The following is a 23,234-nucleotide window of genomic DNA, read 5'->3' as shown; positions in this document are numbered from 1 at the left end:
ATTGTTTTTTGATCGAAGGGAGAATATCCTCTTTTTTAAAATAACAAAAACTAACACAAATATTCTGTCTTCCTCACAGTTCCTCAAAGGAGTAATAGTGTGTATAAAAATAATAGTCTGACTTTGCCTTGTTATCTGACTGCTTGACTATTTTGAGTGTTCTGTTCTTAAAGCATTAATGCATTATGCATCCCTTGATAAGAGATTATCTATATTGCATTAACATAAGCTGTAGCAAAATTCAGATTTTTTTTTTTATCAGCAACGAAAATGTCAAATATTAAAATTTTACAGAAAGCAAGAATAGGTCAATGCTGGTTGCAGTTTATTACACTTCTGCATGTTTTTCTTTTAATCTAATACCTCTTACTTTTATATTGATAAGCAGAAGAATGGATGAGCTTTATGCAAGTTAGCATGTGGTTAAAAATCAAGCTCTGCTGAAAAATGAGTCAAGTTCCTTTTTGGAACAGACTGTTATTTATTGACTATAACTGTTGTTGAGAGCCAGTTCGTAGTGGTTCAAAGCGCTGGACTAGAAACCGAGAGATTGTGAGTTCTAGTTCTGCCTTAGACACAAAGCCAGCTGGGTAACTTTGGGCCAGTCCCTTTCTTGCAGCCCTGGGAAGAAGGCAATGGCAAATCACCTCCAAAAATGCTGCCAAGAAAACTGCAGGGACCTGACCGTATACCTGCCAGGAGTCAAGACTGACTCAAAAGCATAAGTGAAGAAAAAATTGTATCTTATTTAGCATAAGCATTTATATCTTGTTTCTGGAGCTCCCATTCGTATCCACAGAGTAGATTGGGTGCTCTCTGCACACCTTTATTTCCGGTCTATAATGCAGCTTATCACCATCATACATTTTTTTTATATAGGAGTGAAGGGGGTAAATTGGCACGATGAGCAAAATTTCACAATGTGAGATAAATAGAATGAAAATCTGGTTTTGTTGCAAGGTGACATTTGCTAGGCGCTGCATATAAAGTTGATAGCTTTGTGGCTGAAAGATGATAAAGTTCTGCATCCTTCCTGAAGTTCTCCAGGGAAAGACTGTAGTTACAATAATTAAAATCTATACATTTAATCTATACATTTAATGGCCTGTGTCTTATGTGAAGCTGTGGGTGATTGGTTCTAAAAATGTTTAATAGCCTTAGGAAAGCCAGTATGCTATATAGTCTTTAAGTGACATTGATGTTTTGGTGATTCTAAAGCTACTCAGTCATAATGAGCTTTTTAATGCACAACAGTAGGTTTACTGGCCATTGTGAAAAAGAAAGCTGTGGTAATACTCTTGCCCACTTTCAAAAAATGATATAGCATTAAGAGTCACTTGAGACAAATAGATGGAAGCTATTTAAAGGAAGTTAATGATGCTGCTTAGAATTTAGAAAGTTAGAGTGGGAGTGTGAATCACTGTCAGAAGAATTGCTAATCACTGTTATTTAAAGAAGTGGTGCACCTCAGGCTTCATTAAATATAAAGTGTTGGCACTGTTTGGACCAATTATACCTGACAGGTATGGGTGGATCTCTGTCTTCCCTCCCCTGTTTGAATGTCTCCAGTCGTCTGTATTGTAAGGCAGAAGTAGTTTCACACATTCTTAAAACCAGAAAGCAACTCATTAGGGGGTGATCTGAGCATATTGATGGCACACAGTTCTGTTCTCTGCAAAAAGGAAATAGTGATGAACAGATTATGCTTTCAAAGAGAAAGGGCTGGGATCCATTGGAAAACAAAACAGGCCTTGGTAGATAGGTATCTTATTCAAACTTAGTGACAGTTGTTACAGTACAACACAAAATGTCTTGATTGCACTTCTTAAGTTGTGATTGTTCTTACATCAGCTTTCATGTCCGCACAATATGGGCACGTCATGCCTTAAGGATGAAGAGCAGGATGGTTAATATCACATTTGAAGGTGAGGAGAAAAAACATTCATGCATCCAAACCGTAATTAATAAGAATCATTACCCACAGAACACTTTGGGCTCTTTTTCAGATGTGCCTGTTTTTAATTAATTGGTCGCATACCATAAAACAGAGGGCATAAGAACAGTTCCTGATTCACACCAGGAAGGCCTATCTTAGCCCAGTTCATAGTTTTCTTTCTCATAGTTCTCAAGCAGGAGATTTAGATCAATCCCTTTCTCCCCACTGTTCCCCTAACCAAGTACTAGGAAGCATGCTCCCCCCCCGCCCCCATTCAGACTTCAGGAGTTCAGCCATCCAAAATTGTGAACTCACTAAAAGTTCAGCTGAACATGAACTGGGGGCCCCGAATATTTTCTAAGTTCTTAGTATCTAGCAAAAACTATGGAAAAGATGAATGAGAGCAACAATGACAATGGAATTGGGAAAGGTAGGGATTGGAGAAACCAATGCCTTGGCTTGGCTTCAAGGGAGACAGGGATGAGCATCTTTTTTTGCCTTCCACATATAAAGTAAGTGTTTTCCATGGAAATCATCCTTGTCAGTGGAACTCTTAACACAATATATAAATGTTCACACAAATGGAAAAATCACAACCTTCAGTTGATTGCAGACACTTGCACTTTAGAGAGGGATGAGAGAAGTGTGGGCTAACATGTCAATGGAGCATGATTAGAAATGTTAAGCAATGAGTCATTTAACTCACAGAACCATAGACTGTGAAGTCTGGAGGGGACCTTGAAAATCCTCTTGTCCAAATGTTCTCCAGTTGTCAGCCTTTTGAGGTAGTCCAGACAAGCACAAATTGTAAGTACTAACACTACCTTTATTGTTAGGTTACAGTAACAGAATCTTGCAAGTCTGAAAGCACCTCTCCTGTCCTTTATTTTTACTTTCCAGAAAACTAGGGAGGGTCCCTTCTGAGAGGCTTCCCATGCCTCCTTTTTTTCTGTGGGCTGAGATGTCTTTTGGATGATGGTTGTCTAGGCTGAGGCTCTTCCTCGTGTCTCCCGAGGTTATTCTCCCAGACCATTACATCACTTCGGGAATTCACTACTACAGCATGCCTGAGAGGTGACCATCAAGTTTGTTTTAAACATCTCCAGCGAAGGAGAACCCACTGCCGCCCTGTGTGTGTGTGTGCCTTCAAGTCAGTGTTGACTCCTGGCAACTGCCTGGACTGGTCCCTGCAGTTTTCCTGGCAAGAATTTTGGAAGTAGTTTGCCATTGCCTCTGTCAGCCTTCCCAGGTAGACCAGATAGGAAACATGACCAGATGAGCAAATTCTACTTTATTGTAAGGCTACATTAACAGAATCTTGCAAGTCTGAAAGTACAAATCTCCCACTATCTCTTTCACAGCCTGAGAAGTTGGGGAGGTTCCTTTCTGAGTTTCTTTCTCTGCCTGTTATGCAGTTGTGGGCTACCCCCCCCCACCCCATCATTTCCTAGGCAGCATATCTTCCCCCCCATCTTTTGAGGTCATTCCCACATACCATTACAACCTCCTTCCTTGGGTTGAGAAAGTGCGACTGGCCCAAGGTCACCCAACTGGCTTCGTGCCTAAGAATGGGACTAGAATTCATGGTTTCCCAGTTTCTTGACTACTCCCTATCAACCTAATTCACTATGCAATAACTCTTACCATTACAAAAATTTTCCTGATGCCTAACCAAAATCTTAGTGCTGTTTACAATACAGTAAGCATGTGTGGCTTTCTTGTTCTTCCGTTCTGGTGTAAAAGACTCTGTTGACCCCTTTGCTATTTGCAAACTGAAGGGAGGAGCAGCCAGGGTCCCGAAGAGCTCTCCCCCGGATTCCACTCCAGCTTATGTGGAGTAACTTGGGCTAAACTGATCCACTGCAGCATAGCATCAGCAGTCAGAACCATTTAACTCAGTGGGATTTGCTAAAATTTGATTAATAAAAATAAAGAGGGCTCATGCAGAGCAGATTTCTGTAAACACAAGTCTTTGTCTTTGTGATTATGCATGCAGGTAAGAAAAGTGTGTGTGGGATGTAGATAGGGAATCATGTTTACAAACAGGATCTCTTATTTTACTGGCAACTGATCTTATAGTCATTAATACGAATTTAATGTTTTTGTCCTGGCCTTGCCTTTTTTTTGGGATATGGCCTTTCCCCAAAGCATATATTCGACGATGCTCCTTGAGTTTATTAACACCTAATTAACATCAGCCTATACTTGGAAGTATCATATCGGAAGTTTGTTTCTTAGCATATTTTAATTAATTATTGTTTATCTATTTTAATTAATCTTTATTCTGTTTTTACTGTAAACCACCCAGAGTCACTCCACAGTGAGATGGGCAGTGACAAATTTGAAATATAAACAAACAAACAAACAAACAAACAAATAAATAAATAAATGCGAATGAATGAATGAATGAATGAATGAATGAATGAATAAATAAGGACCATGAGATTCAAAAAGGAAAAGATGATTCAGAGTGCATGGAAGTGATCACAAGACACCCATCAACAACTCCTTAAAGAAGCTGGGTCTTTTCTGCTTGCCCACAAGCTCTCCAAATCACCTTTCTCCCTTCCAATCCAGATTTCTAATCACTTTCAGAAATTGCCTATTAACCATCTTAAAGCTATTAGAGACCTTTGGAACAACACATTTGAAAACACCTGGTGAGTCTGCCTTCAATCCTGAAGAAAAGAAAATTTTAATTATAAGCTTAAGAATTTAAAGAATCTGAAATAAACAGCAAAAAGCTAAATAAGATTTTGATCTAAGAAAGTTATAAATGGATTAAGGGTCCAGATAAATTTGGAATATTGACTTTTACTATAAGATTTTGGAATTAACTATATATTACAACATACACTGTATGTTGTACACAGGACTGTAACAAACACTATGTAGGACAAACAGGCAGAAGACTAGCAGAACACATCCATGAGCACCAACTAACAGTCAGAAGACATGATGGAAATTCCTTAATTGCACAACACATGGACAGACTCAACCACAGTTTTAACTGGGAAACTCAGCATTTTAGACCAAGCCAAATCCAGATATGCAAGAGAATGGAAGCCTGGTATTCAGACAAGGCAGCAATTAACAGACACATAGAGATAAACAGCATTTACATACTATTCAGAAGAGACAAAAGACCAGAAGATCACCTCACCAGCATTCAGTCACCAGCAATCATTGCCCAGATAAGCAAAGGTCACCACCAGGCACACAATCAAGCAGTCAACATATGCTAATCAATGAACTACCAGAAGAGCAAAACAGAACCCCACCCCCACCAACACTGGCAAAGCAGGTCACAGCAGATAAACAGAGAGCAAACCTCATCCCATTTTAGCACTGAAGATATTACCTAGCCGGGTAATGAAACGTTTGCAAGAAAAGAACCAAGCTCAGAGAACCCCAAGGACTCCACAATTAACTATAAAAAATAAGCAGCTTTTCATGGGAAACAGACTTATTTTGGTTATCCTGGTTATTGCAAGTCATAACAAAGATAAGCGATGTTTTTTATAAAGTGGACACTAGAGGGGACTAAAGATTCTAAGAAGAAAAAAAAAATGCAAGCCTGTTCTTGATGTCAGTTAATACTGGGACTTACAAAATGATACAAAACGTTACAACATCGGAAACATTAAAGGAGATCTTTGAAGAACGGAGCCAGAAGTTAGTAACAATCAACAGTGTCAGTAATGATGCCCGCTTATGTCTAAAAGATGTTAATGAAGGAATGACAGGTGTGGAACCAATTTTATCTGACAAGACAGAGGAAGTACCCAAAGTGGAATTACAAATGACAGTCCAAGGTAAAGATTTGGAAAAGGACGCTTTCCTGGATATACAAAAGAACCTCCCCCTTCACCCACGGATGAATTCATCATTACTTGGACTGAACCACACTCATCTCCTGAACGGCCTTGAGGGCAGCCAAGGTGAAATGGATTTAACTTACCGGGGCCCACGTAACAGCTCTGAGTATCCTCTCCACTTCCTCAGAATAGAAGTAGGTAACTTAGTGTTGATCGGGAGTAATGGGAATGTGGGCCAGAACCTTTGGGGGATGCAAGCTGCCTGTCGTTGCTGTAATACCTTGTATTTATGATGCTGGCAGTCAATAATTCTGCTGAGGATTAATGAGTAGGACAAGAGCCAGGAGAAGAACATCATGGATTCTATCCATCGCAGGCTTAAATAGCACAAGAAATAATAGGGGCTTCTATTCTTTGCCCTCCCCACCAATGCTAAAGCATGTGCCTTGCTTTAGCATTCCCTCTGATTCCAGTGGCCTTGTAATCAGAGGGAGCACCATGTCTACAAAGAAGAAGGGCTATGGGAGCCCAAGCATTTTTTAAAAAGTTAAATACATTCTAAAAGAGGATCCCCAGAAGAACCCCAATAAGACCTGAGTGTGTTCAGTTGTCAGGGAGTGTTTGCACACTCAGGGAGTGTGGAAAGACTTGACGAGGGAAGATTATAACAGATTATCTTGGAAGATACCATACTGATTGGCCAGATCTCTGAAAAACAGAGCACTACTCTTTGGCGAATTTCCCTAGTTAAAATGCTGATTGCCATTGTTTGCCGAGTCTCAATTATTCTTGGGAGAAACGGGGAGGGAGGAGTCTTTGGAGTCTTTTACTTGCACAGCCCTGCCTTCTTCTCCTTTGCAGTGAACTTAGGTGAAGCGTGTGTGTGAGATCCTAAAGGGCCTTCTTTTTATAACTGGTGAAGTCTTCCAGATCCAAACAAGTCTGTAGCATTTGTATTCCACAGATGCATGCATCTGAAGTTTCTTTCTCACCTTTTGTTATAGATTTTACCCCATACTGTATTGATTCCATCCTGCTGTTAGGAGCCTGATAATGCCTTTTATTCACAATGTTATTTCAGTCCATTTGCAAGGCACCTGCTGTACTTATCTTTGGAGGCAGTAATAAGAAGTAGGTTGGCATATCTCTTTTTGAGGCACCACATTCCTTTTACAAAATCAGCTTCCATTATATCAAAAGTTCACACTTAAATGAAGCAGCCTTTTATAGGTTATGTTTTTTTCTGTTGATTGGCTGCTTTCTAAATCTGCTATCTTTGGTCACTCTTTCCATGTCTTAACCATGAACTGTGTGATAATGTTATTAGCCAGCTGCTAGTGCTTAAAACAGGAAACCGGCAAACACTATATAAGGAGCCACAACAATGAACACAGGAAATAAGGTATTCATAGACTGAAGAACAGAATGAGATTTGGCAAGATAAGCTGGCAAACTATTTTGAGAATTATAGGTTAATGATGTTCTTTGAAGTTCTGAAATTAAAAAAAAAGTCAGTAGTTTGAAGCACTCCATAGTATTTCTTTGGGGGAGGGGAGTCTTTTGCTTTTGAAATATTCCAGTATTTAGACAAGATAATACATTTTTGCAATAGTGGATGATTGCAAACTGAATTTGAGCCAGCAGTGTGATACGACTGCAAAGAAGGCAAATGCAATGTTAGGCTGAATCAACAATAATTTGTAAACCATGCAAAGTACATGTTCCTCTTGGTTCTGTTTTGGTCAGACTCCATCTAGTATTATGTCCAGTTCTGGGCATTTCACTTTAAGCATTCAGATTGGAACCAAATCAGAGAATGGCAGTGAAGATGATCCAGAGAGTAGAAATGAAGTTTGTATGCACAAAGATTGGAGGTACTCAACTTTGAGAAAAAGCAAGTAAGGGGGAATATAGCCTTATCTCCCTTGTGTGAGATGGGCGGCTATATAAATATGATAAATACATAAAAATAAATAAATATGATAGGACTTTTCAAGAATTGGAAAGCACATTCCCTCTAATTTCAGAGGATAGGACACAAAATTATGGATTTAAAATAGAGGAAGGTATATTCAGATTGAATATTTGGGGGGGGGGACTTAATAATAAAAGCTTTGGACTTTGAAGAAATTGCATAGGAAGAGTATTGATGCTTTTGAACTTTGATGCTGGAGAAGAGTCCTGAGAATACCGTGGGCAGCTAAGAAGACAAAGCAATGGATCATCAAACAAATCAACCCAGAATTCTCACTCATGGCATAAATGATCAGATTCAGGTTATCCTACTTTGGACACCCAGCTCTTCTGAGAAGGCTGCAATGCTGGGGAAGTTGGAAGGAAAGAGAAGAAGGGGATTACCAGCAGCAAGGGGGATGGATTCACTTACAGTGGTGATGGGTGCACTGTTGGAAGACCTGAAGGACCAGGTTAGGGGAAGATTATCGTGGAGAAAATCTATCTGTGTGGTTGCTAAGAGTCAGCACTGACTTGATGGCACATAATCAAGTAGTAGTAGTTCTGGAATAGAATCAGTTATCTAGAGAGGTGATGGGTTCCTCTTCATTGGATGTGTTCAAGTGGAGGTTAAAGAGGTAACTCTATAGAGAATCATTTGGATTCTCACTCTGAGCAAGGAAGTGGGCTCAACAGCCTAAATGAGGTCCTCCAATTCTGTGATTATAAGATTCTGTACTCTAGCTTGGAATATATTCTCTTGTCACTGGAAGGGGCCTGGTGGCACCTTTTCTGACTAACACATTTATTAAGAGGATTGTGGTGTCTTCCTTCAATGTTTTGCTACTAGAATAAATCAGCTTTTTTTTAAGAGAGAACAGAATATATTTGAATAATTTATTTAATTCAGAATTTCCTCTGCTTAATTGCAAATTAATGCTTGTTAATATTTTATAATGTTTAATATTTAACCATTTTTATTTTCTGTTCCCCAAATTATATGTTGAATAGATATAAAGCAACAACAGTACAGCTTCTGTTAAGAATTGGAAAGAATGAGAAAAGCAAAATAGGGGAACTCTTTTAGATTGATTTGGATTGTGCTGTGGGCTGTTCAGATTATTAGATTCAAATACAGGTAGTCCTCAATTTACGACTACAGTTGGGACTGGAACTTCCATCACTAAGCAATGCAGTCATTAGGCAAAATATCACATGACCGCACCGCTTAGCAATGGCAGATCCAGTAGTCCCAGTTGCGGTTGTTAGGCCAGGATAGTGCCATTATTAGGTGAGTACCTCATGTTTCTCCTGCCTTGCCATGCTTACCTTTGCTTCAACTCCCCCCACCTGCCTATCTCCCCCCATCTCTGCCCCTTTGGATGCCCTGTACAGTGGCGTTCCTCAGCAGCAGCAGCAGTGCTGGGACTTAATTAGAGGCCCGAGGCCTTCAGCAGTCTCAGCCAGCTGCCACCACCCTCAGGTTTCTACTTCAGGCCCAGCTCAGCCAGCACCACTGCTGAGGAGTGCTTCCTCGAGCCCTGCACCATTGCCAGCCATCCCACGCCACATCGCAAAGCACCAACCACCCTGCCTTCCTGTGCTCCACAGGCCTTGCCATACCCCTTCAGCTGAAGAGTTGAAGCGCCCCTGCAATTGGAGTTGAAGTGCCCTTGCAGTTATAAGTGCGGGCGGGCTGCCAAGTGTCCATATTTTGTTCATGTGACCATGGGGGCACTGCAACAGGTGTAACTTTGGATGCCAGTTGTAAGTCCCTTCATTCAGCATTGTTGTAACTTCAGTTACTGAACAAATGGTCGTAAGTCGAGGACTACCTGTAATTAGATTTAAAATGGGGTGTCAAGGGAAAGACTTTTCCTTGGTTGTACTTCTAAGTTTCAAATGCCATTGTATATTCCAAGGACTAATTGTGCATTTCTAGAAATTTACATGGAGTTTAAACGTCTCTGAAAATTGCAAGAGTAAAATTATTTTAAAAATACAACTCACTCTCTTCAAAGCTTCTGTGTAGGGCATGGAAAAAAAATGCCATTAATCATTGATCCCTCCTATAAATTCAGAACATTATTAGAGTCTGCTTTTAATGTCACCATAAGTTTAAATTCAGCTGTATCAGTGTTCTTATGATTCGTAAAGCCCCATTGTACAAACTTCAGTTGACATTTAATTTAATAACACCATAAAATATAGCACACTGTCTACTTGAAGTCAAATGGAAATTCCAGGATAGCTATTAAGATAGTCTTTCTAACCAGTTGCTCTAATCTGTGCTTGTTTTTAATCATCTTCCAGGGGAAACCATGAGAATCGCTTCATCAGAATTTGCTGACGATCCTTGCTCCTCAGTCAAGAGAGGCACCATGGTCCGAGCAGCTCGAGCTCTGCTTTCTGCTGTCACTCGCTTGCTCATCCTGGCCGACATGGCAGATGTCATGAGGCTTTTATCTCACCTGAAAATTGTAAGACCCCTTAAATCACATTACCTAACGTGTAGGCCTGTGGGTGGGTTGCAGTAGAGAGTGGATATACTACGTGATACACTACATAAAATATAGGAAAATCCAAATGTCACGAAGCTAGAATATGCTTTGAGCAGGTGGAATTACCTGGCTGAATTTGAGCTCAGACACTGAGCAGGACCAGGCCTGATTAGCATTTGGATGGGAGACTGGGGCTGCCCATAACTGTTGGCTAGACCAGGCACTAGCAAAACATCTCGGAAGAAGGCCATCGCAAGCCAGTTACATGTAGTGTAAAAAGAACGATGTTGGACGGTGAGCACTCAGTTCTTGCAAGGCCAGAGCACAGAGCCTGAATGCAATAGTATCTTCCTTATTGTTTTCTGCAGCAACTGATAAGAGGCTTGTTTCCATTAATATTCAAGCTAATATTCAGTCATCATGTCTAATAATCATTATCTTCAATGAATTTGCCTCATCCTTTCCAGAACCACTCACGGCAGTTACTGCCACATCTTGTGATCGTGAATTTCATGTTTCAGTGACATGGTGTATGCAAAAGGAATTCCTTTTCTCTTCCATTTTGATGGCCTTTTTTCCTCCAAACCATTTGGTCCACACTACTTACTTTTTCAGGCATAAATACTACTACAGTTTGGCTTAAGAGAGAAAATGTGATTGTCCTACCTGGATCCATTGTTTAGATTTGGGCTTGTAAATCCAAACCTGAACGTGAAAACACATCACAGAGAGGAAGAGGGGTGAAGAGTTGGGGGTGAACCCATTTCAAGTACTTAGTCCCACCTCCAATACACTATTGTTCAACCAGGAATCCCTAATCCATCTTTGCTGTTCCTATTCTTAAAGACTACATTATTATTATCCATATATTGTCTAGGATCTGGGATCTGATGATATGCCCCTGTTGTATGAAAGAATATAAACTGTAGGAAAATGGAGCCTGTTTTCTTTTATTGGATTGTTACTGATTTTATAAAATTTCCATGGATTGCCATAAAAATGATTGAGAGATTAATGATTTCTAGCATTACTTTTATGGTATTCTAACAGATTAGCATTTTAGTAGCTCAGTGTTTTTGTAGTTAAGTAAGTGCATTTGTAGTTTATTGGCGATACTAGTATTTTAACTCTTTCCTTTTTTTTAGCATTATAATCTCTGTATTCCTATTATTTTAATACTGTTTTGTTTGCATTTTAATGTACTCATTTAGTATTGTTTTCCTTTTTCTTAATCTCTTTGTGTTTTATAATCTTTGATATGAAATTGTACAAAATGCTAGTCAGTGATCATAGTAAAAGATTTTATTTTATATTAGGGCTGTGTATACTTCAAAAATAATTTGGAAGAGGTGCTTCAGAAGGCACAGGCACTCAAGGATAGCATCTTTTTAAAGCCATTATGTCTTTTTTCAGGCTTCTGTGTGAGCCCGAACAGATGCAGCTGTTTTAAAAAATTGCTGTGCTTTTGTTCTTGGGTGTTCTAAAGCACTGTTTACGATTTGTTTTTGAAGCATATTTAACCTCAGAGCAGATTTTGTACTGAAATTATCTTTTTTTGAACTTTATGTATAAAAATAATCTCTGGCCAATCATACAACAGCATCTGCAAATGAAAATAAAAAGGTATGGATTAGCCATGTTAAGCTCCACATACAAATCAAATTTTAAACAAAGCAAGAGAGTAAAACTGTTAATGTCTGCTATTCATGATAGTTACATCTAATCTCCAGTTTCCTGCGTCCAGATACCCATTTCTGGAGCATGATGGTTAGAAAGAGCTGGTCTAATTTCCTCTTGTGGTCTTCTTCTGGGAAGAAGATGTGGTCTTCTTCTTTCCCTGTACATAAAAATGACATGTAACTTAGTTGTAGCAGGTGCTCATCAAAGTCAGAGCGACTCTCCAGAAAGTTTCTGTGACATATAGGGAATTGTACATGATCACCCTCTTGTGGTAGATTTAAAGCATGAAATTTGTCTTTCTTTGTGAGTCATGGTAAGAAACTAAGTACATCCAAATGCCAGAATTTTGATAACAGCTGGAAACAGTGAACACTTAATGAATCATCAAAGATGGGGACAAAATGAAGACCCCAGAGGAATTACAGAGCAGCAAGTAATTTATTGTATAAGGTTGTATTGGGTTTGCTGCTGTCTGCCCGCAAGAAAAAAAAAATATCAGAAATAATTTGTAATTGTGCTAATCAGTGTAATGATTGATTTTCCTATGCAGTGCTTCAGGTTGGTTGTTGCTAAGCAGGGGGCTGGGTGGGGGGAATACGGTGTGTACATTCAACTGAATAAAATATTCCAAAGGTTGGTTTATCTTCATTGGGTTCCCCTTCCCACCCTCTTCTTCCTCTCTTTCTCTCTTTCCTATAGAAAAGCAATTGCTATGAACTTTCCTTTGTGAATGGGTGATGCATGGCTTAAAATGAGCTCTGTGCAGGCAAATTTTGGATTCTTCAGAACCTAGGGTTTGTAATGGAAAATGGGATTCTTTTCCCCCCTGCAGAGAGAATGACTGTCCCTTGTTGTGGCCAAATCCTGGCTCACCTAAAGCAACCAAATTACTTCGAAGAAACAACATACTTTTATTTGCATGCAGTCAATAATACAGTATACTGGGCTCCCAGCAACGCTTTGCACTTTGCTGAACAGCCATGGGCAAAAGCAGAACCAGAGCTTACAGAATATGCCTTTGGCCTATGACATTGCAAAGGCAAGACGAAGGAAAAAGGCAGACACTGTGAAAATTACAGTGCGATGCTGGAATATTTTACATAAACCTATCCATGAGACCTTATTATTATTTATGCCTTCCTACTAGGTCAGCCTGCTGGCCAGATTATCTCTGAGATATGGTCGGTGAATAGAAACAGTTTGGTTTACTGGTCCACAGGTTCCTGCCTGATTGTCCCCCCGTTACCCCTCAGGGTTAACTCAGCTTGCTGTGAATGTTTCCTTACAAGGGCACTTTCAGCAGTTCGTATGTACGGAAAGGGGGCATCTCAGAGGTTTGGTTGAGAACGCAGCTCACGTGTGTTTGGGGGCATACTTTTTACCACCACACCCTGCTTTAGCAAACGAATGGCATTCCTATTTCAACAGCACGCTAGTCACAAGCAGTGAAGTTTGCCTTGAGCGTGCCATCCCATTTTTTCCCATTCATATGAAAGGCCAGTCCAATCCAGATAATCTCTTCACACAGCAGAATTTTCTACTGTACGTACGTGTGCATTGTGGATTCAGGCATCTGTTATTGCACATATTTGACCAGTGTGTGGTTGACAGTAAAGAGGAGATGAAATGTTAAAGGGCTGATCCCAGTTTCTATGGTTTCTCTACATTTTCTTTAGTTTATATGCCAAATTCCTGGCACATGAGGCAATGGTTCCATTACTGTACAGTGTTTATTGATGTCTTGGAACGGAGTTGATGAATTGAGAGCTCTCTGGAGGCTTCATGTTAGTGACGGGCTGGAAGTGGCACGGAGTTTGTGTAAAATTTCTTGCAACACAGAATCTTCTGTATTATTCCTTTTGTCTGTTGTTGGTTTGTGTGCTGGGTTGACTGACTTGGCTGCTTCCTTGTATGCTACTGTACGCTATGCTAATCTGTGAACTAAGCCTGGTATTTGGAGAATGTCTCCTGACTTTTCTGAAATGTCCATGTTACAAACACTGCCTCTAATTGAGAGAGCACCAGATGAAAATAATGGAATTGTTCCATGCGGCGTTCAGAAGTATGACCAGTAAAAGGCTGATAACATAGAATAGCTACATCTGGCTTTCAAAGCCGATTATGTTTATTGTAGATACATACATACAGTGGGCAGAAAATCCAAAGCTTTTCTAGCAAAGTGTCTTTATTCTTATTAATTTAGAGTAGTAGTTCTTAAACTGGGGCAATGTGGACATATCCTGGGGGGAATGGAGCCATTTGTAATTGCTTGTTTGTAAGTGAAGGTTCCAGTTTGGGACAGCCACTGCTTGGGTAAAACAACAGTCTGGCGGTGCGGTTTGTGGAGGTAATGACATTATTCAAGATTGGGAAAAGGGGTAACTGGGTCAAACGGTTTAAGAACCACTGATTTAGATCATTGAATCCTTCCCACCGATGCATCCTGGGTATTCTTTCCCAAAGGCCAAGGTTCAATTTGATGCTTGCTGTAAACATTTTGTTTCCCTATTTGTTCCTGACCCTTGTGTTGGTGTTTCAGGAATAACTGTTAATTCCTATTTCAGTTCCTACTATGCTTGTCTACTGTCTGCTTTCTGCATACCCATAAAGAGATAGGTAGCCCAGTTTGCAGAAAACTGCTTTTAAAAGTCATTGATCTCTTTCCCTGCAGGTGTTTGTACACTGATGGCTGACACTATTGCATAGGGGAGCTATGCAGTTCTGTTCACCCCTGGAAATCCGACTGCTCCCGCAAAATCTTTAATCAATTATGTAGAAGCATTGCTTCATTTTCTTCTGACATTTATGTTTAGAGTACTCTACCAATTTACTGAAATACTCAGATCCGTGCTGGTCAGATGGTGGAAGGGCAATGACATATTGTCCCTTCAGCTTGCTTTCCTGGTGCCACTGAGTCGCGGTTGACTTTTAGTACATTTGTAGACAAAAGCTGACTGTGATCTGAACATAAATACGTAATGTGGTGGTTTCTGCCTGTATTTCTATATTTATTTGCCTGAAAAGTTTCAGAAGCCATGAGGTAGCATTGTTACTCAGAGGCAGTGGCCTAATTCATCTAACATTTTCATAAATGCCCAATAAGCCTAGCACCTTTCTGTCCTGTCCCTCCTCCCTCACTCCCCCTGCATCTGCATATATCCTGGCAGAAGCGAATAACATTAACTGAAAAGAAAATAAAGCTTATCAGTCATAGAAATTGTCAGCAACTTAATTTACATGAGAATGGCAGTGATGGTAGTCTTCTTTTATACTAGTATGGTAGCAATTTCCATGACATCAAATTAGTATTTTCAGTGGTAAGGATAAAGCAACAGAAGCAGATTCTATGATGATGAGAGCATGGTTTTCGTGGCAATTTTCTTAACTATCCTGGCAATCAGCGAAGCTTGTACTTCCCTGTTTTTAATAGGAAAAGAGTTAGTGGCTGCTACGATTGGGAAATTATAGCCACAATTCCAAAGAACCATTTTTATTTTTTAAGGATTTCTAACATTATTTGTAGATGTTATTTCTGATAGGTGTGTAGGTTGTGGCAAGGTCAGAAGCAATAGCTTGAAACTAGACTAGTCTATTGCAATAAGAAGGGTCAGGTGAAGACCCCTACCTCCTGCCCCAAAGAGAAAAGCTTTAAGCCTGGTATACCACATGGGTTAGAGAAAAAGGCTCAAGAATTTCAACCTTGATTTCATTATAAATAAGGCTTGCATTGCATACCCAGCAGTTGCTGGAAGCTTTTTGTAATGGCTTCATTAAGTTTTAGTAATAAACTTAACTATCCAAGAATTTGCTCCTTGAGTATTTGCTTGTACTGTTTCCCCTTATAGGGTTTCCTAAGAGAAGCCTGACAGAAGGATTTGTCACAGACGAAGTGTAACCCAGAGCAAGTAAAAAGGAGAGACTGAAATTTGTACTTCATGGGGTATCTGGGAAAGAAATAAGATGTGTATTGTTGCTATACTTCTTCGATCCTTATATATATATTAAGATTCAGATATACTGTATTTATCGGCGTATAACATGCACAGGCGTATAACACACACCTTAATTTTAAGAAGGAAGTTTTAGTAAAAAAACCCTTAAATTTAAAATAAAAACGTTGGCAACGTCGGGATGCGTCGCACTCTGCAGCGGTATTGTTTTTACCTAAGTTTAAATAAAAAAAAAAAGTAAGGTACTATCAGGGGTGGAAATTTACTTTGTATGTTGTACAACCTGTATGTTGTAGGCTGGCTGTATGTAGTGTGTGCATGTAGCATTAGTGTTTGTTAGCTGTGTGTAGTGTGTGGTAATGGTAATCTGTTTATTACCATACTGGTACTTATTCCCTCCCTTCCTGCTTACTTGTCTGCAGCAGGCAAGCAGGTAAGATCTCTAGTGGACCAGTAGGGGTTAAAAACCCCTGGTGGTCTGAGTGGATTGGGGGGTAAAGTAATTTATTATTAGGGGATGCCTTCTCTGTTTGCAGTCTTTAGTAACGCCACCTGCGCGGTCCAGCACTCAGCGCCAGCGCTTTGCTCTGACTCATTACTACATGCTGGAATGCTGCAAAGAGAGGATGGAAGCTCGCGGCACCTTAGTGACATCACGTGTGCAGTCTGGTGTGTAGTAATTAATCAGAGGAAAGCGCCGGCGCTTTGCTCTAACGCACTGAATGCTGGACCGCGCGGGTGATGTTACTAAAGACTGCAAACAGAGGAGGCATGGTTTAAGTGCCATCAATCGGAGGAGAAGGTGGGAAGCGTGCGGGTGCAGCCCCGGTTTCAGCCCTGGCTGAGATGAAGGCTCCACTCTCCCAGCCCTGCCGCTTGAGGTGAGAAGCTGCAGGGCTTATACAGGGGCTGACACATTGGCGAATAACACGCATATCTGTGTATAACACGCAACAAGGATTTCCGCCCCAAATTTTAGGGGAAAAGTGCGTGTTATACGCCGATAAATACAGTATATGTGTGTACAGAAAGAGGAAGAAAGGAGTGATTTATGCACTTTCTTTAGCAAAGGAAGGATTTCCACTTCTATATAGCAAATAATTTTCCCAAATGGCCTCCAAAGTTCACAAGGAAAAAAATTAATAAATTGTATATGGGAGGCAGACAGGTATGTTACAACAAATAAAGGGACATCAGTTAGTACATCCATTCTGCAGCATTTGAAATGAACAGATTTAGAAAGACAGCGTTTTTAAACCCTTTTTCAAGTAAGGAATGAAGTTTATTGCTATGGAAATGACAGGGCATAGATTATAATACTGAAGGACAAAACCAGAGAGCTGGTAAGATGGCAGGGTCAGGGCAAATATGAAAGTTGGAAAGGGTGACTGGAGAGGAAATGGACCATCAGTAATTATAGTTATCCTTCTGTCAAGAAAAAAAGTCAAATAGAAAAATCATCTGGACACAGGCTGTCTTGCTGAGCTTTTATTCCCAAATTTAAAAGAAATGTAAACTCAAGGTAGAACCACAAGAGTTTAGTATAAAAAATAATGTTAAAGGTGGTTGTTTTCCTTCACTCAAAACTATAGATAGAAGGTTTCCAATTGATGTACATTTCCTCTTGTCCACCACAGCCATGGTCCTTAAAGCTCACAACTTGTTTAGGGTATGGCACTCTTCAGGAAAATAGTTTTAAGCTTTTGCCCTGTTTCCAACCTTCCCTTTCTAGGGACGGAAGTTTTAAAAGGCGGTGGGAAATCAGGCACTAAAGTTATTAGGAGAAGCAGGTTATCTGGATACTTTTTATTCAGGGATGAAGCCTGGTGATGGGACAGAAAGAACATTGATAACTCTGACAGATAACTTTATTTGTGATCTGGATGGGATCTGTGTACCTGCCCATGTCCTATTAGACCACTCAACAATCTTCAATACCATTGATTAGGGGGAATCTTCTAGATTGTTGGCAAGGGCTGGGAGTTGGCAACATTTTGTGGTGGTTTTGCTCTTACTGAGTTGGTGGTTCTAGTAGGGTGGGGAGAACAATTGAGTCCACCATTGCAACAGTGTGGATTACTGCAAGGCTCAGTCCTCTCACCCCTGTTATTTATTACCTGTATGAAAACCATCAGAGAAATCATCTGTTGATTTGGGGTGAGGTATTATCAATCTGCTGATGACATGCAATTGTGCATTGCCATCCCAGGCTGGCGTGGAGATGTTATGGAAGTCTTGAACTGCTGTTTGAATTCTGTAAAGTAACGTATGGGGAGTAACAAGCTCAGATTAAGTTTGAGCAGGACAGAGGTGCTTATCTGTAAATATCTTTGCCACCCAGAAACATTGGTCCTCTAAATAGGGTCTCACTATGGCTTGGTCTAGGAGTTGTTCTATGGCTTTGGGGTCCTTATTAACTCATGGATTCTGCCTAACCATAACCCTAACTCTGTGCCCAGCTGGTTATTACTTACTAAAGCTCTATATGGTGTGGCACTGAGATTCATCAGGGATTGCCTTATTAAGCATGATTTTGCCAATCTTGAAGGTTTCAGTCTAGTGAGAAATCAGAGGAATTTCGGCCAAAAGGTAGGTCTTTTCTTTAGTAGTTCCTGCATTATGGGACATGCTGCCCCTGGAGGCTGTTATCCTTCTGATATTTCAGAACACACTTCAAACCATCCTTTTTCAATAGTCCTTTGGCTTGGAATGAGGAAGTTTGGACAACCATCTAGTTTTCTGCTTTCTGTTGTTTTTATGTGGGTTGAGGAAGTTAGTTAGACTGAAATTTTGTCCTGAATGTAATCCAACGGAATATGGTAAAAATAAATAATAAATAAAAACACTGGCAGCATAAACTACATTGCATATGGAACTTAACTTTGGATCAGTAGCTGCTGTATCAAGGGGTAGAAGTTTAGTATGCAAGGCAAATAAGTAGCTCAAAAAAATAAATGTGATACTCTTATTTTGCACATGAAGGTTAAGCTTCAAAGTGGAATAGAAATAATGTTAGGCAAGGAACATGGGAATAGTAATGGAAACGGAGTAAACCTTTGCATCAGTCTTAATATTACATCCATAAAGTTGCTTAGTGTCCTGACAAAAACATGACAGCACCGCAAATCTTCTCCAAACTTAAAAATAAGCTTAGGGTTCAGAGCATGGAGTGCCTAAACCAGAATGGAATTTGAACTGTGTAACGATCTGCCACTCCCAACTCCCAATTCCAGAAACTCTCCTTGCAACCAGTAATGATTCAAAAGAAAGTTCATTTATTGAGAACAAGTGTACAATTCCAAAACATTGCTAAGACTGAGCCTGTGCGCGCCAAAATTTGTCTTTCCCCTTTTTTCCCCTTCTCCCTCCTTCACCCCCCTGCCCTCTTAGTCTCCTCATATTCTCCCATTGGCATGGTTTTGAGCATTGCAGAGCTTCTGATAAGAGCCCATCTGCCTCTAACAGTCTACAGTCCATCTTTCCATTCCCCCCCCCCCCATGTCTTTTAATGGCAGAACCACAGCAAGTAAGAAAGTACGTGAAAAGCAAGCTGGCAGTAGTGTGATTAATATTTCTTAAAAATGGATTGCGAGGATTCTGACAAACTGAATGGTTCTGAGATGGACATAGGATGGGGCATGATGAAAGAATCAAAAGTTTAAGTCTCAAATATTTCTTAATTACTTGAGCTAGATCTTTTAACAAAGGCCATTGTAGGAGAAACATGTAAGTACCATTGCATTAAATCAAAATGTACCACAAAGCGTATCCAGCTGATAGTTTCACCAGGTGCTCTAGTTTAACGGGGGAAAGTTTGAAATCCAATTTTCAGGTATTCTCATACTTTACGTAGCCAGATGGTAACCCAGTAAATAGAGAAGCATTTTTTATGTGTCGATACTTCTCTGGGACAATTCCCTTTAGTGTAATCTAGGGTTGTCAAAGTCTGGTTTGTCATGATTTCCTAAAATATTTGCGCAAACTCTGTTATGAATAAAACTAAATAATACATAGATAACTGAATAACAAACAGAACTGTGGTTGGTAGATGGTTTTTGAAAGATAGCTAGATCTTAGGGTTTAGTCATCTCTCAAAACTAGTTTAGGGCTTTGCTCAGACAAAGTGAGACCAAATTAGAGCAGATTTACTAATTGTTCCTTCTGCCCATCCAACCCTATACAAATACTTTAAAAAAGTTACTACCCCCCCTCGCCCTTTCTAAGATTGCTTATGTCTCGCTCAAGAATTAAGAAGTAACCCTCTCTAAATTAGTGGAAGATACACATAAACAGTTAGACATTTGTCCTCTGGATCCAGATTTTAACTCTAGTAGTTTTCCAAGTATATGAATTTGCTGAGCTTTCTGGGCAAAAAAACAACAACAAAAAACTGGAGCCTAAGTTGTTAGAATTATGTCAGCGGGAAAATACAAGAGACAACTGTATATTAGCAGAGAGCCCAGATGTCTGAGTAGCTCTGTAACATGAAATTAGCAATTTGTCACATGAAGGTTTGATAATTGTTTTACATTCTTGAATATTATTTCTTATTTCCTTTGCACATTTGCTTGGTAGCTGAAGTCAATAAAAGAATTGTATGAAATCAGAAAGGAAGTAAATGTTCCACCTGATTCACTTATTTCCTTTTGATTTCATACTTTTTTTAACCACTTCCCACAAATTCTTTTTGAAAAAGTGTACAAAAACAGAATAACATATTAAAACATGACAATAAAATTAGAATAAATTACCAGCAGTTAATATTAGAATGCATGGCTTAAAAGGTAGAGGAAATACATACAATTTCATCTATAACCTTCAAACATAGCAATCTTGGGTGAAAAAGTAAGTTTTCAGTAGGTGCTTAAAAGAGATTATAGTAGGTACCTCATGAATACAGGGGAAAAAGTACTAAAAGGCAGGGATATCACAGGGAAGACCTGCATGATTAAGATGACTAAGAGGACATTTAGTAAATCATGGGACATGCAGCTGTACTCTTCTGACCATCTTGGTGGTCATTAAAGCTATTCTAGGCTTCCTTGAATAAAACATTGCAGCTGTGTGGATTGGAGAAGCCTTCCATGCCCACTGTAGAAAAGCATTATGCTGATAGAGGAGTAACAGAGCTCCTTAAACCTGCTCCACCATCTTTAGCATGCTAGTTTCTCCCTCCTTCTCTCCCTGTAAATTTTGTGGGCTGTTTCACAAGTGTGTTCCAGTAATAGATTTATAGATTTCAATGTTAACTTAGCTACAACCAGAAGAGGAGATGGACCCATTAGTTTTGGATAGTTTTTCTAAAGAAAACAATACCCTGATCAAGGAAATACCAAGGAGAAAGCCACACCCCCACCAACACTGGCAGTGCAAGCTACTGTATATAAACAGGGTACAAACCCCACACTCACTAGCACTGATGATGTTACCTAGTCAGGTAATGAAATGTCTGCAAGCAAACAACCAAGCTCAGAGAGCACCAAGGACTCCAGAAAAGATTTCATCTAATTAATAATGGGTATTTTGGCTCAGATAGCCTCCTTGTTAAGGAAAAAAAAAACCTTCATATCTTTTGGTATAGACAAATAGCAAATGAAAATAGTTGCTTGTATAGTCCATGAAAGAACTCTTAAAAGTAGCTTCTTCTTTTTTGTATTTATTTATAAAACATTTGATATCCATATCAGCTGTATGTCATAAACATATTCAGGTCCTGTGTTTTGTATTATTTTTGTTTCAAATGTTATTTAGCATAGAGTTAATTAGCAATGAATCAGGATGTGATAGTACCTTTTCTGACTAACATACTTTATTACAAGGCATAAGCTTTTAACAAAGAAAAGGTGCTACCAAACTCCTAATTGTTTGCCACCATAGACTAACACGCTCTTCTCCTGTGTCTACAACAAATACTTAATTGGTAGTGGTATATGAAAGCCTTTTCTTAACTGTGTGCAAAACTTTTATGCAATGAATTACGTTAGCATATTACTGAGGCTAGGAGATATTGAATTATGTACTGAACAAACATGTACATGTAAAGGAAGTGTGCTATTTTGAAGTAAGTTGTCCCCAGGGCTTAGTCATTCTGTTCCATAGTTGTGTCTAGAATTTTTTGCTCAAAACAGGTAATAAAGCAGATGTGTATGTTGCTCCTATCCCTTGTCTCAAGAAAAGGTAACAAAAGTTTGTCTAAAACCATTTTACTAAAACTGACTTACAGCAACTTCATAGCCATTGTTGAAAGGATATAAAACCTGTTCTTGTTCTTGTTATTTTGCCACAACAATGGTTGGATGACTCTAGAAGATGCTGTAAGTTACTAGAGAGGAAATGACAAAATTCATTCATTCATGAACCTAACAAGAATTCTACTCAATAATAATTCATGAGAACTGTGGAGTCCTTGGTGTTCTCTGAGCTTGATTGTTTTCTTGCAAACGTTTCATTACCTGGCTAGGTAACATTTTCAGTGCTGAAGATGTTACCTAGCCGGGTGAAGATCTTACCTAGCTGGCTGAAGAGCAGATGTTACCTAGCTGGGTGAAGAGCACTGAAGATGTTACCTAGCTGGGTAACAAAACATTTGCAAGAAAACAACCAAGCTCAGAGAACCCCAGGGACTCCACAGTTCAACCCTGAGCTACAGATATTTGCTTCTATTGGTAATTCATGAGAACTTAATGTACCTGAATGATAACTGATAACTTTCTCATCTATCTTTTGGTCATAATTACACCAGCTCCTGTTTATGAGAATCTTCAGCCTGGAATAGTCTGAAACTGAGTAGTTGTAACAGCCTTCTTCAAGGAGAAAACATATTATGCAAACAAACTTGTTAAACGTCACATTTTAAAATTAATATTACTGTGATAATTTTGTATTTAAAAATAATTTCCACATCTAATTAGTTCTTTTTTAATCTACTGTTAATTGTTTCCCAGCAGAATTTTAGTTTATGATTCTCATTTCATTTGTAAACAACTTACAAACAGTAATTCACAATTATTTGATCTGTTGATTGAATATTGCTGCAGGGGTAGTGCTAAGGGCAGATTGATGCTAAATGAGCCTCTAAAAATGTTAATGCTGTTAAATTAGTTACATCCTGTAATTCTGCATGAATTATAAGCACTGTTAGTTTTCTAGCACTAACTTTAATGCTTGAAATAGGCAGATTATTTGTAAAATCTTATAACAGCTTGAGATAATTAAAAGTCTACTTTCATTTATGTTTGGTGACCAGCCCAGGAACTTTTGTTGTATTTTAAAATGATTCCTAAATATTTAAAATTCTTGACTTGCTCAATATTAACCCCATCAATCTTCTACTTGCAAGCACTGAGATGTTTCCCAAATGCCACAGTTCTCATTTTACTGTAATGCAACACAAATC

At 39.3% G+C, this 23,234-nt stretch overlaps 1 protein-coding gene across 3 annotated transcripts in view; it reads left to right on the top strand.

Annotated features, from left to right (window-relative positions):
• The window catches only part of CTNNA2 (catenin alpha 2), a 519,575-nt gene that overhangs the window by 121,836 nt on the left and 374,505 nt on the right, over nt 1-23,234 (top strand). For all 3 annotated transcript variants that reach the window (XM_088133180.1, XM_088133181.1, XM_088133182.1), the window contains exon 4: nt 10,021-10,187. In XM_088133180.1, the coding sequence (XP_087989306.1) occupies nt 10,021-10,187 (167 nt within the window). The remainder of the gene's footprint in view (nt 1-10,020; nt 10,188-23,234) is intronic.

The sequence above is a fragment of the Python bivittatus genome, unplaced genomic scaffold (genome assembly GCF_059951505.1).
Source record: "Python bivittatus isolate LINGU-HERP-01145 unplaced genomic scaffold, Pbiv_v1 ctg000070_np1212, whole genome shotgun sequence".
NCBI classification, from domain to species: Eukaryota; Metazoa; Chordata; class Lepidosauria; order Squamata; family Pythonidae; genus Python; species Python bivittatus.
Note: the sequence above shows the minus strand (reverse complement) of the source record. Positions and strands in the feature narration are given on the sequence as shown.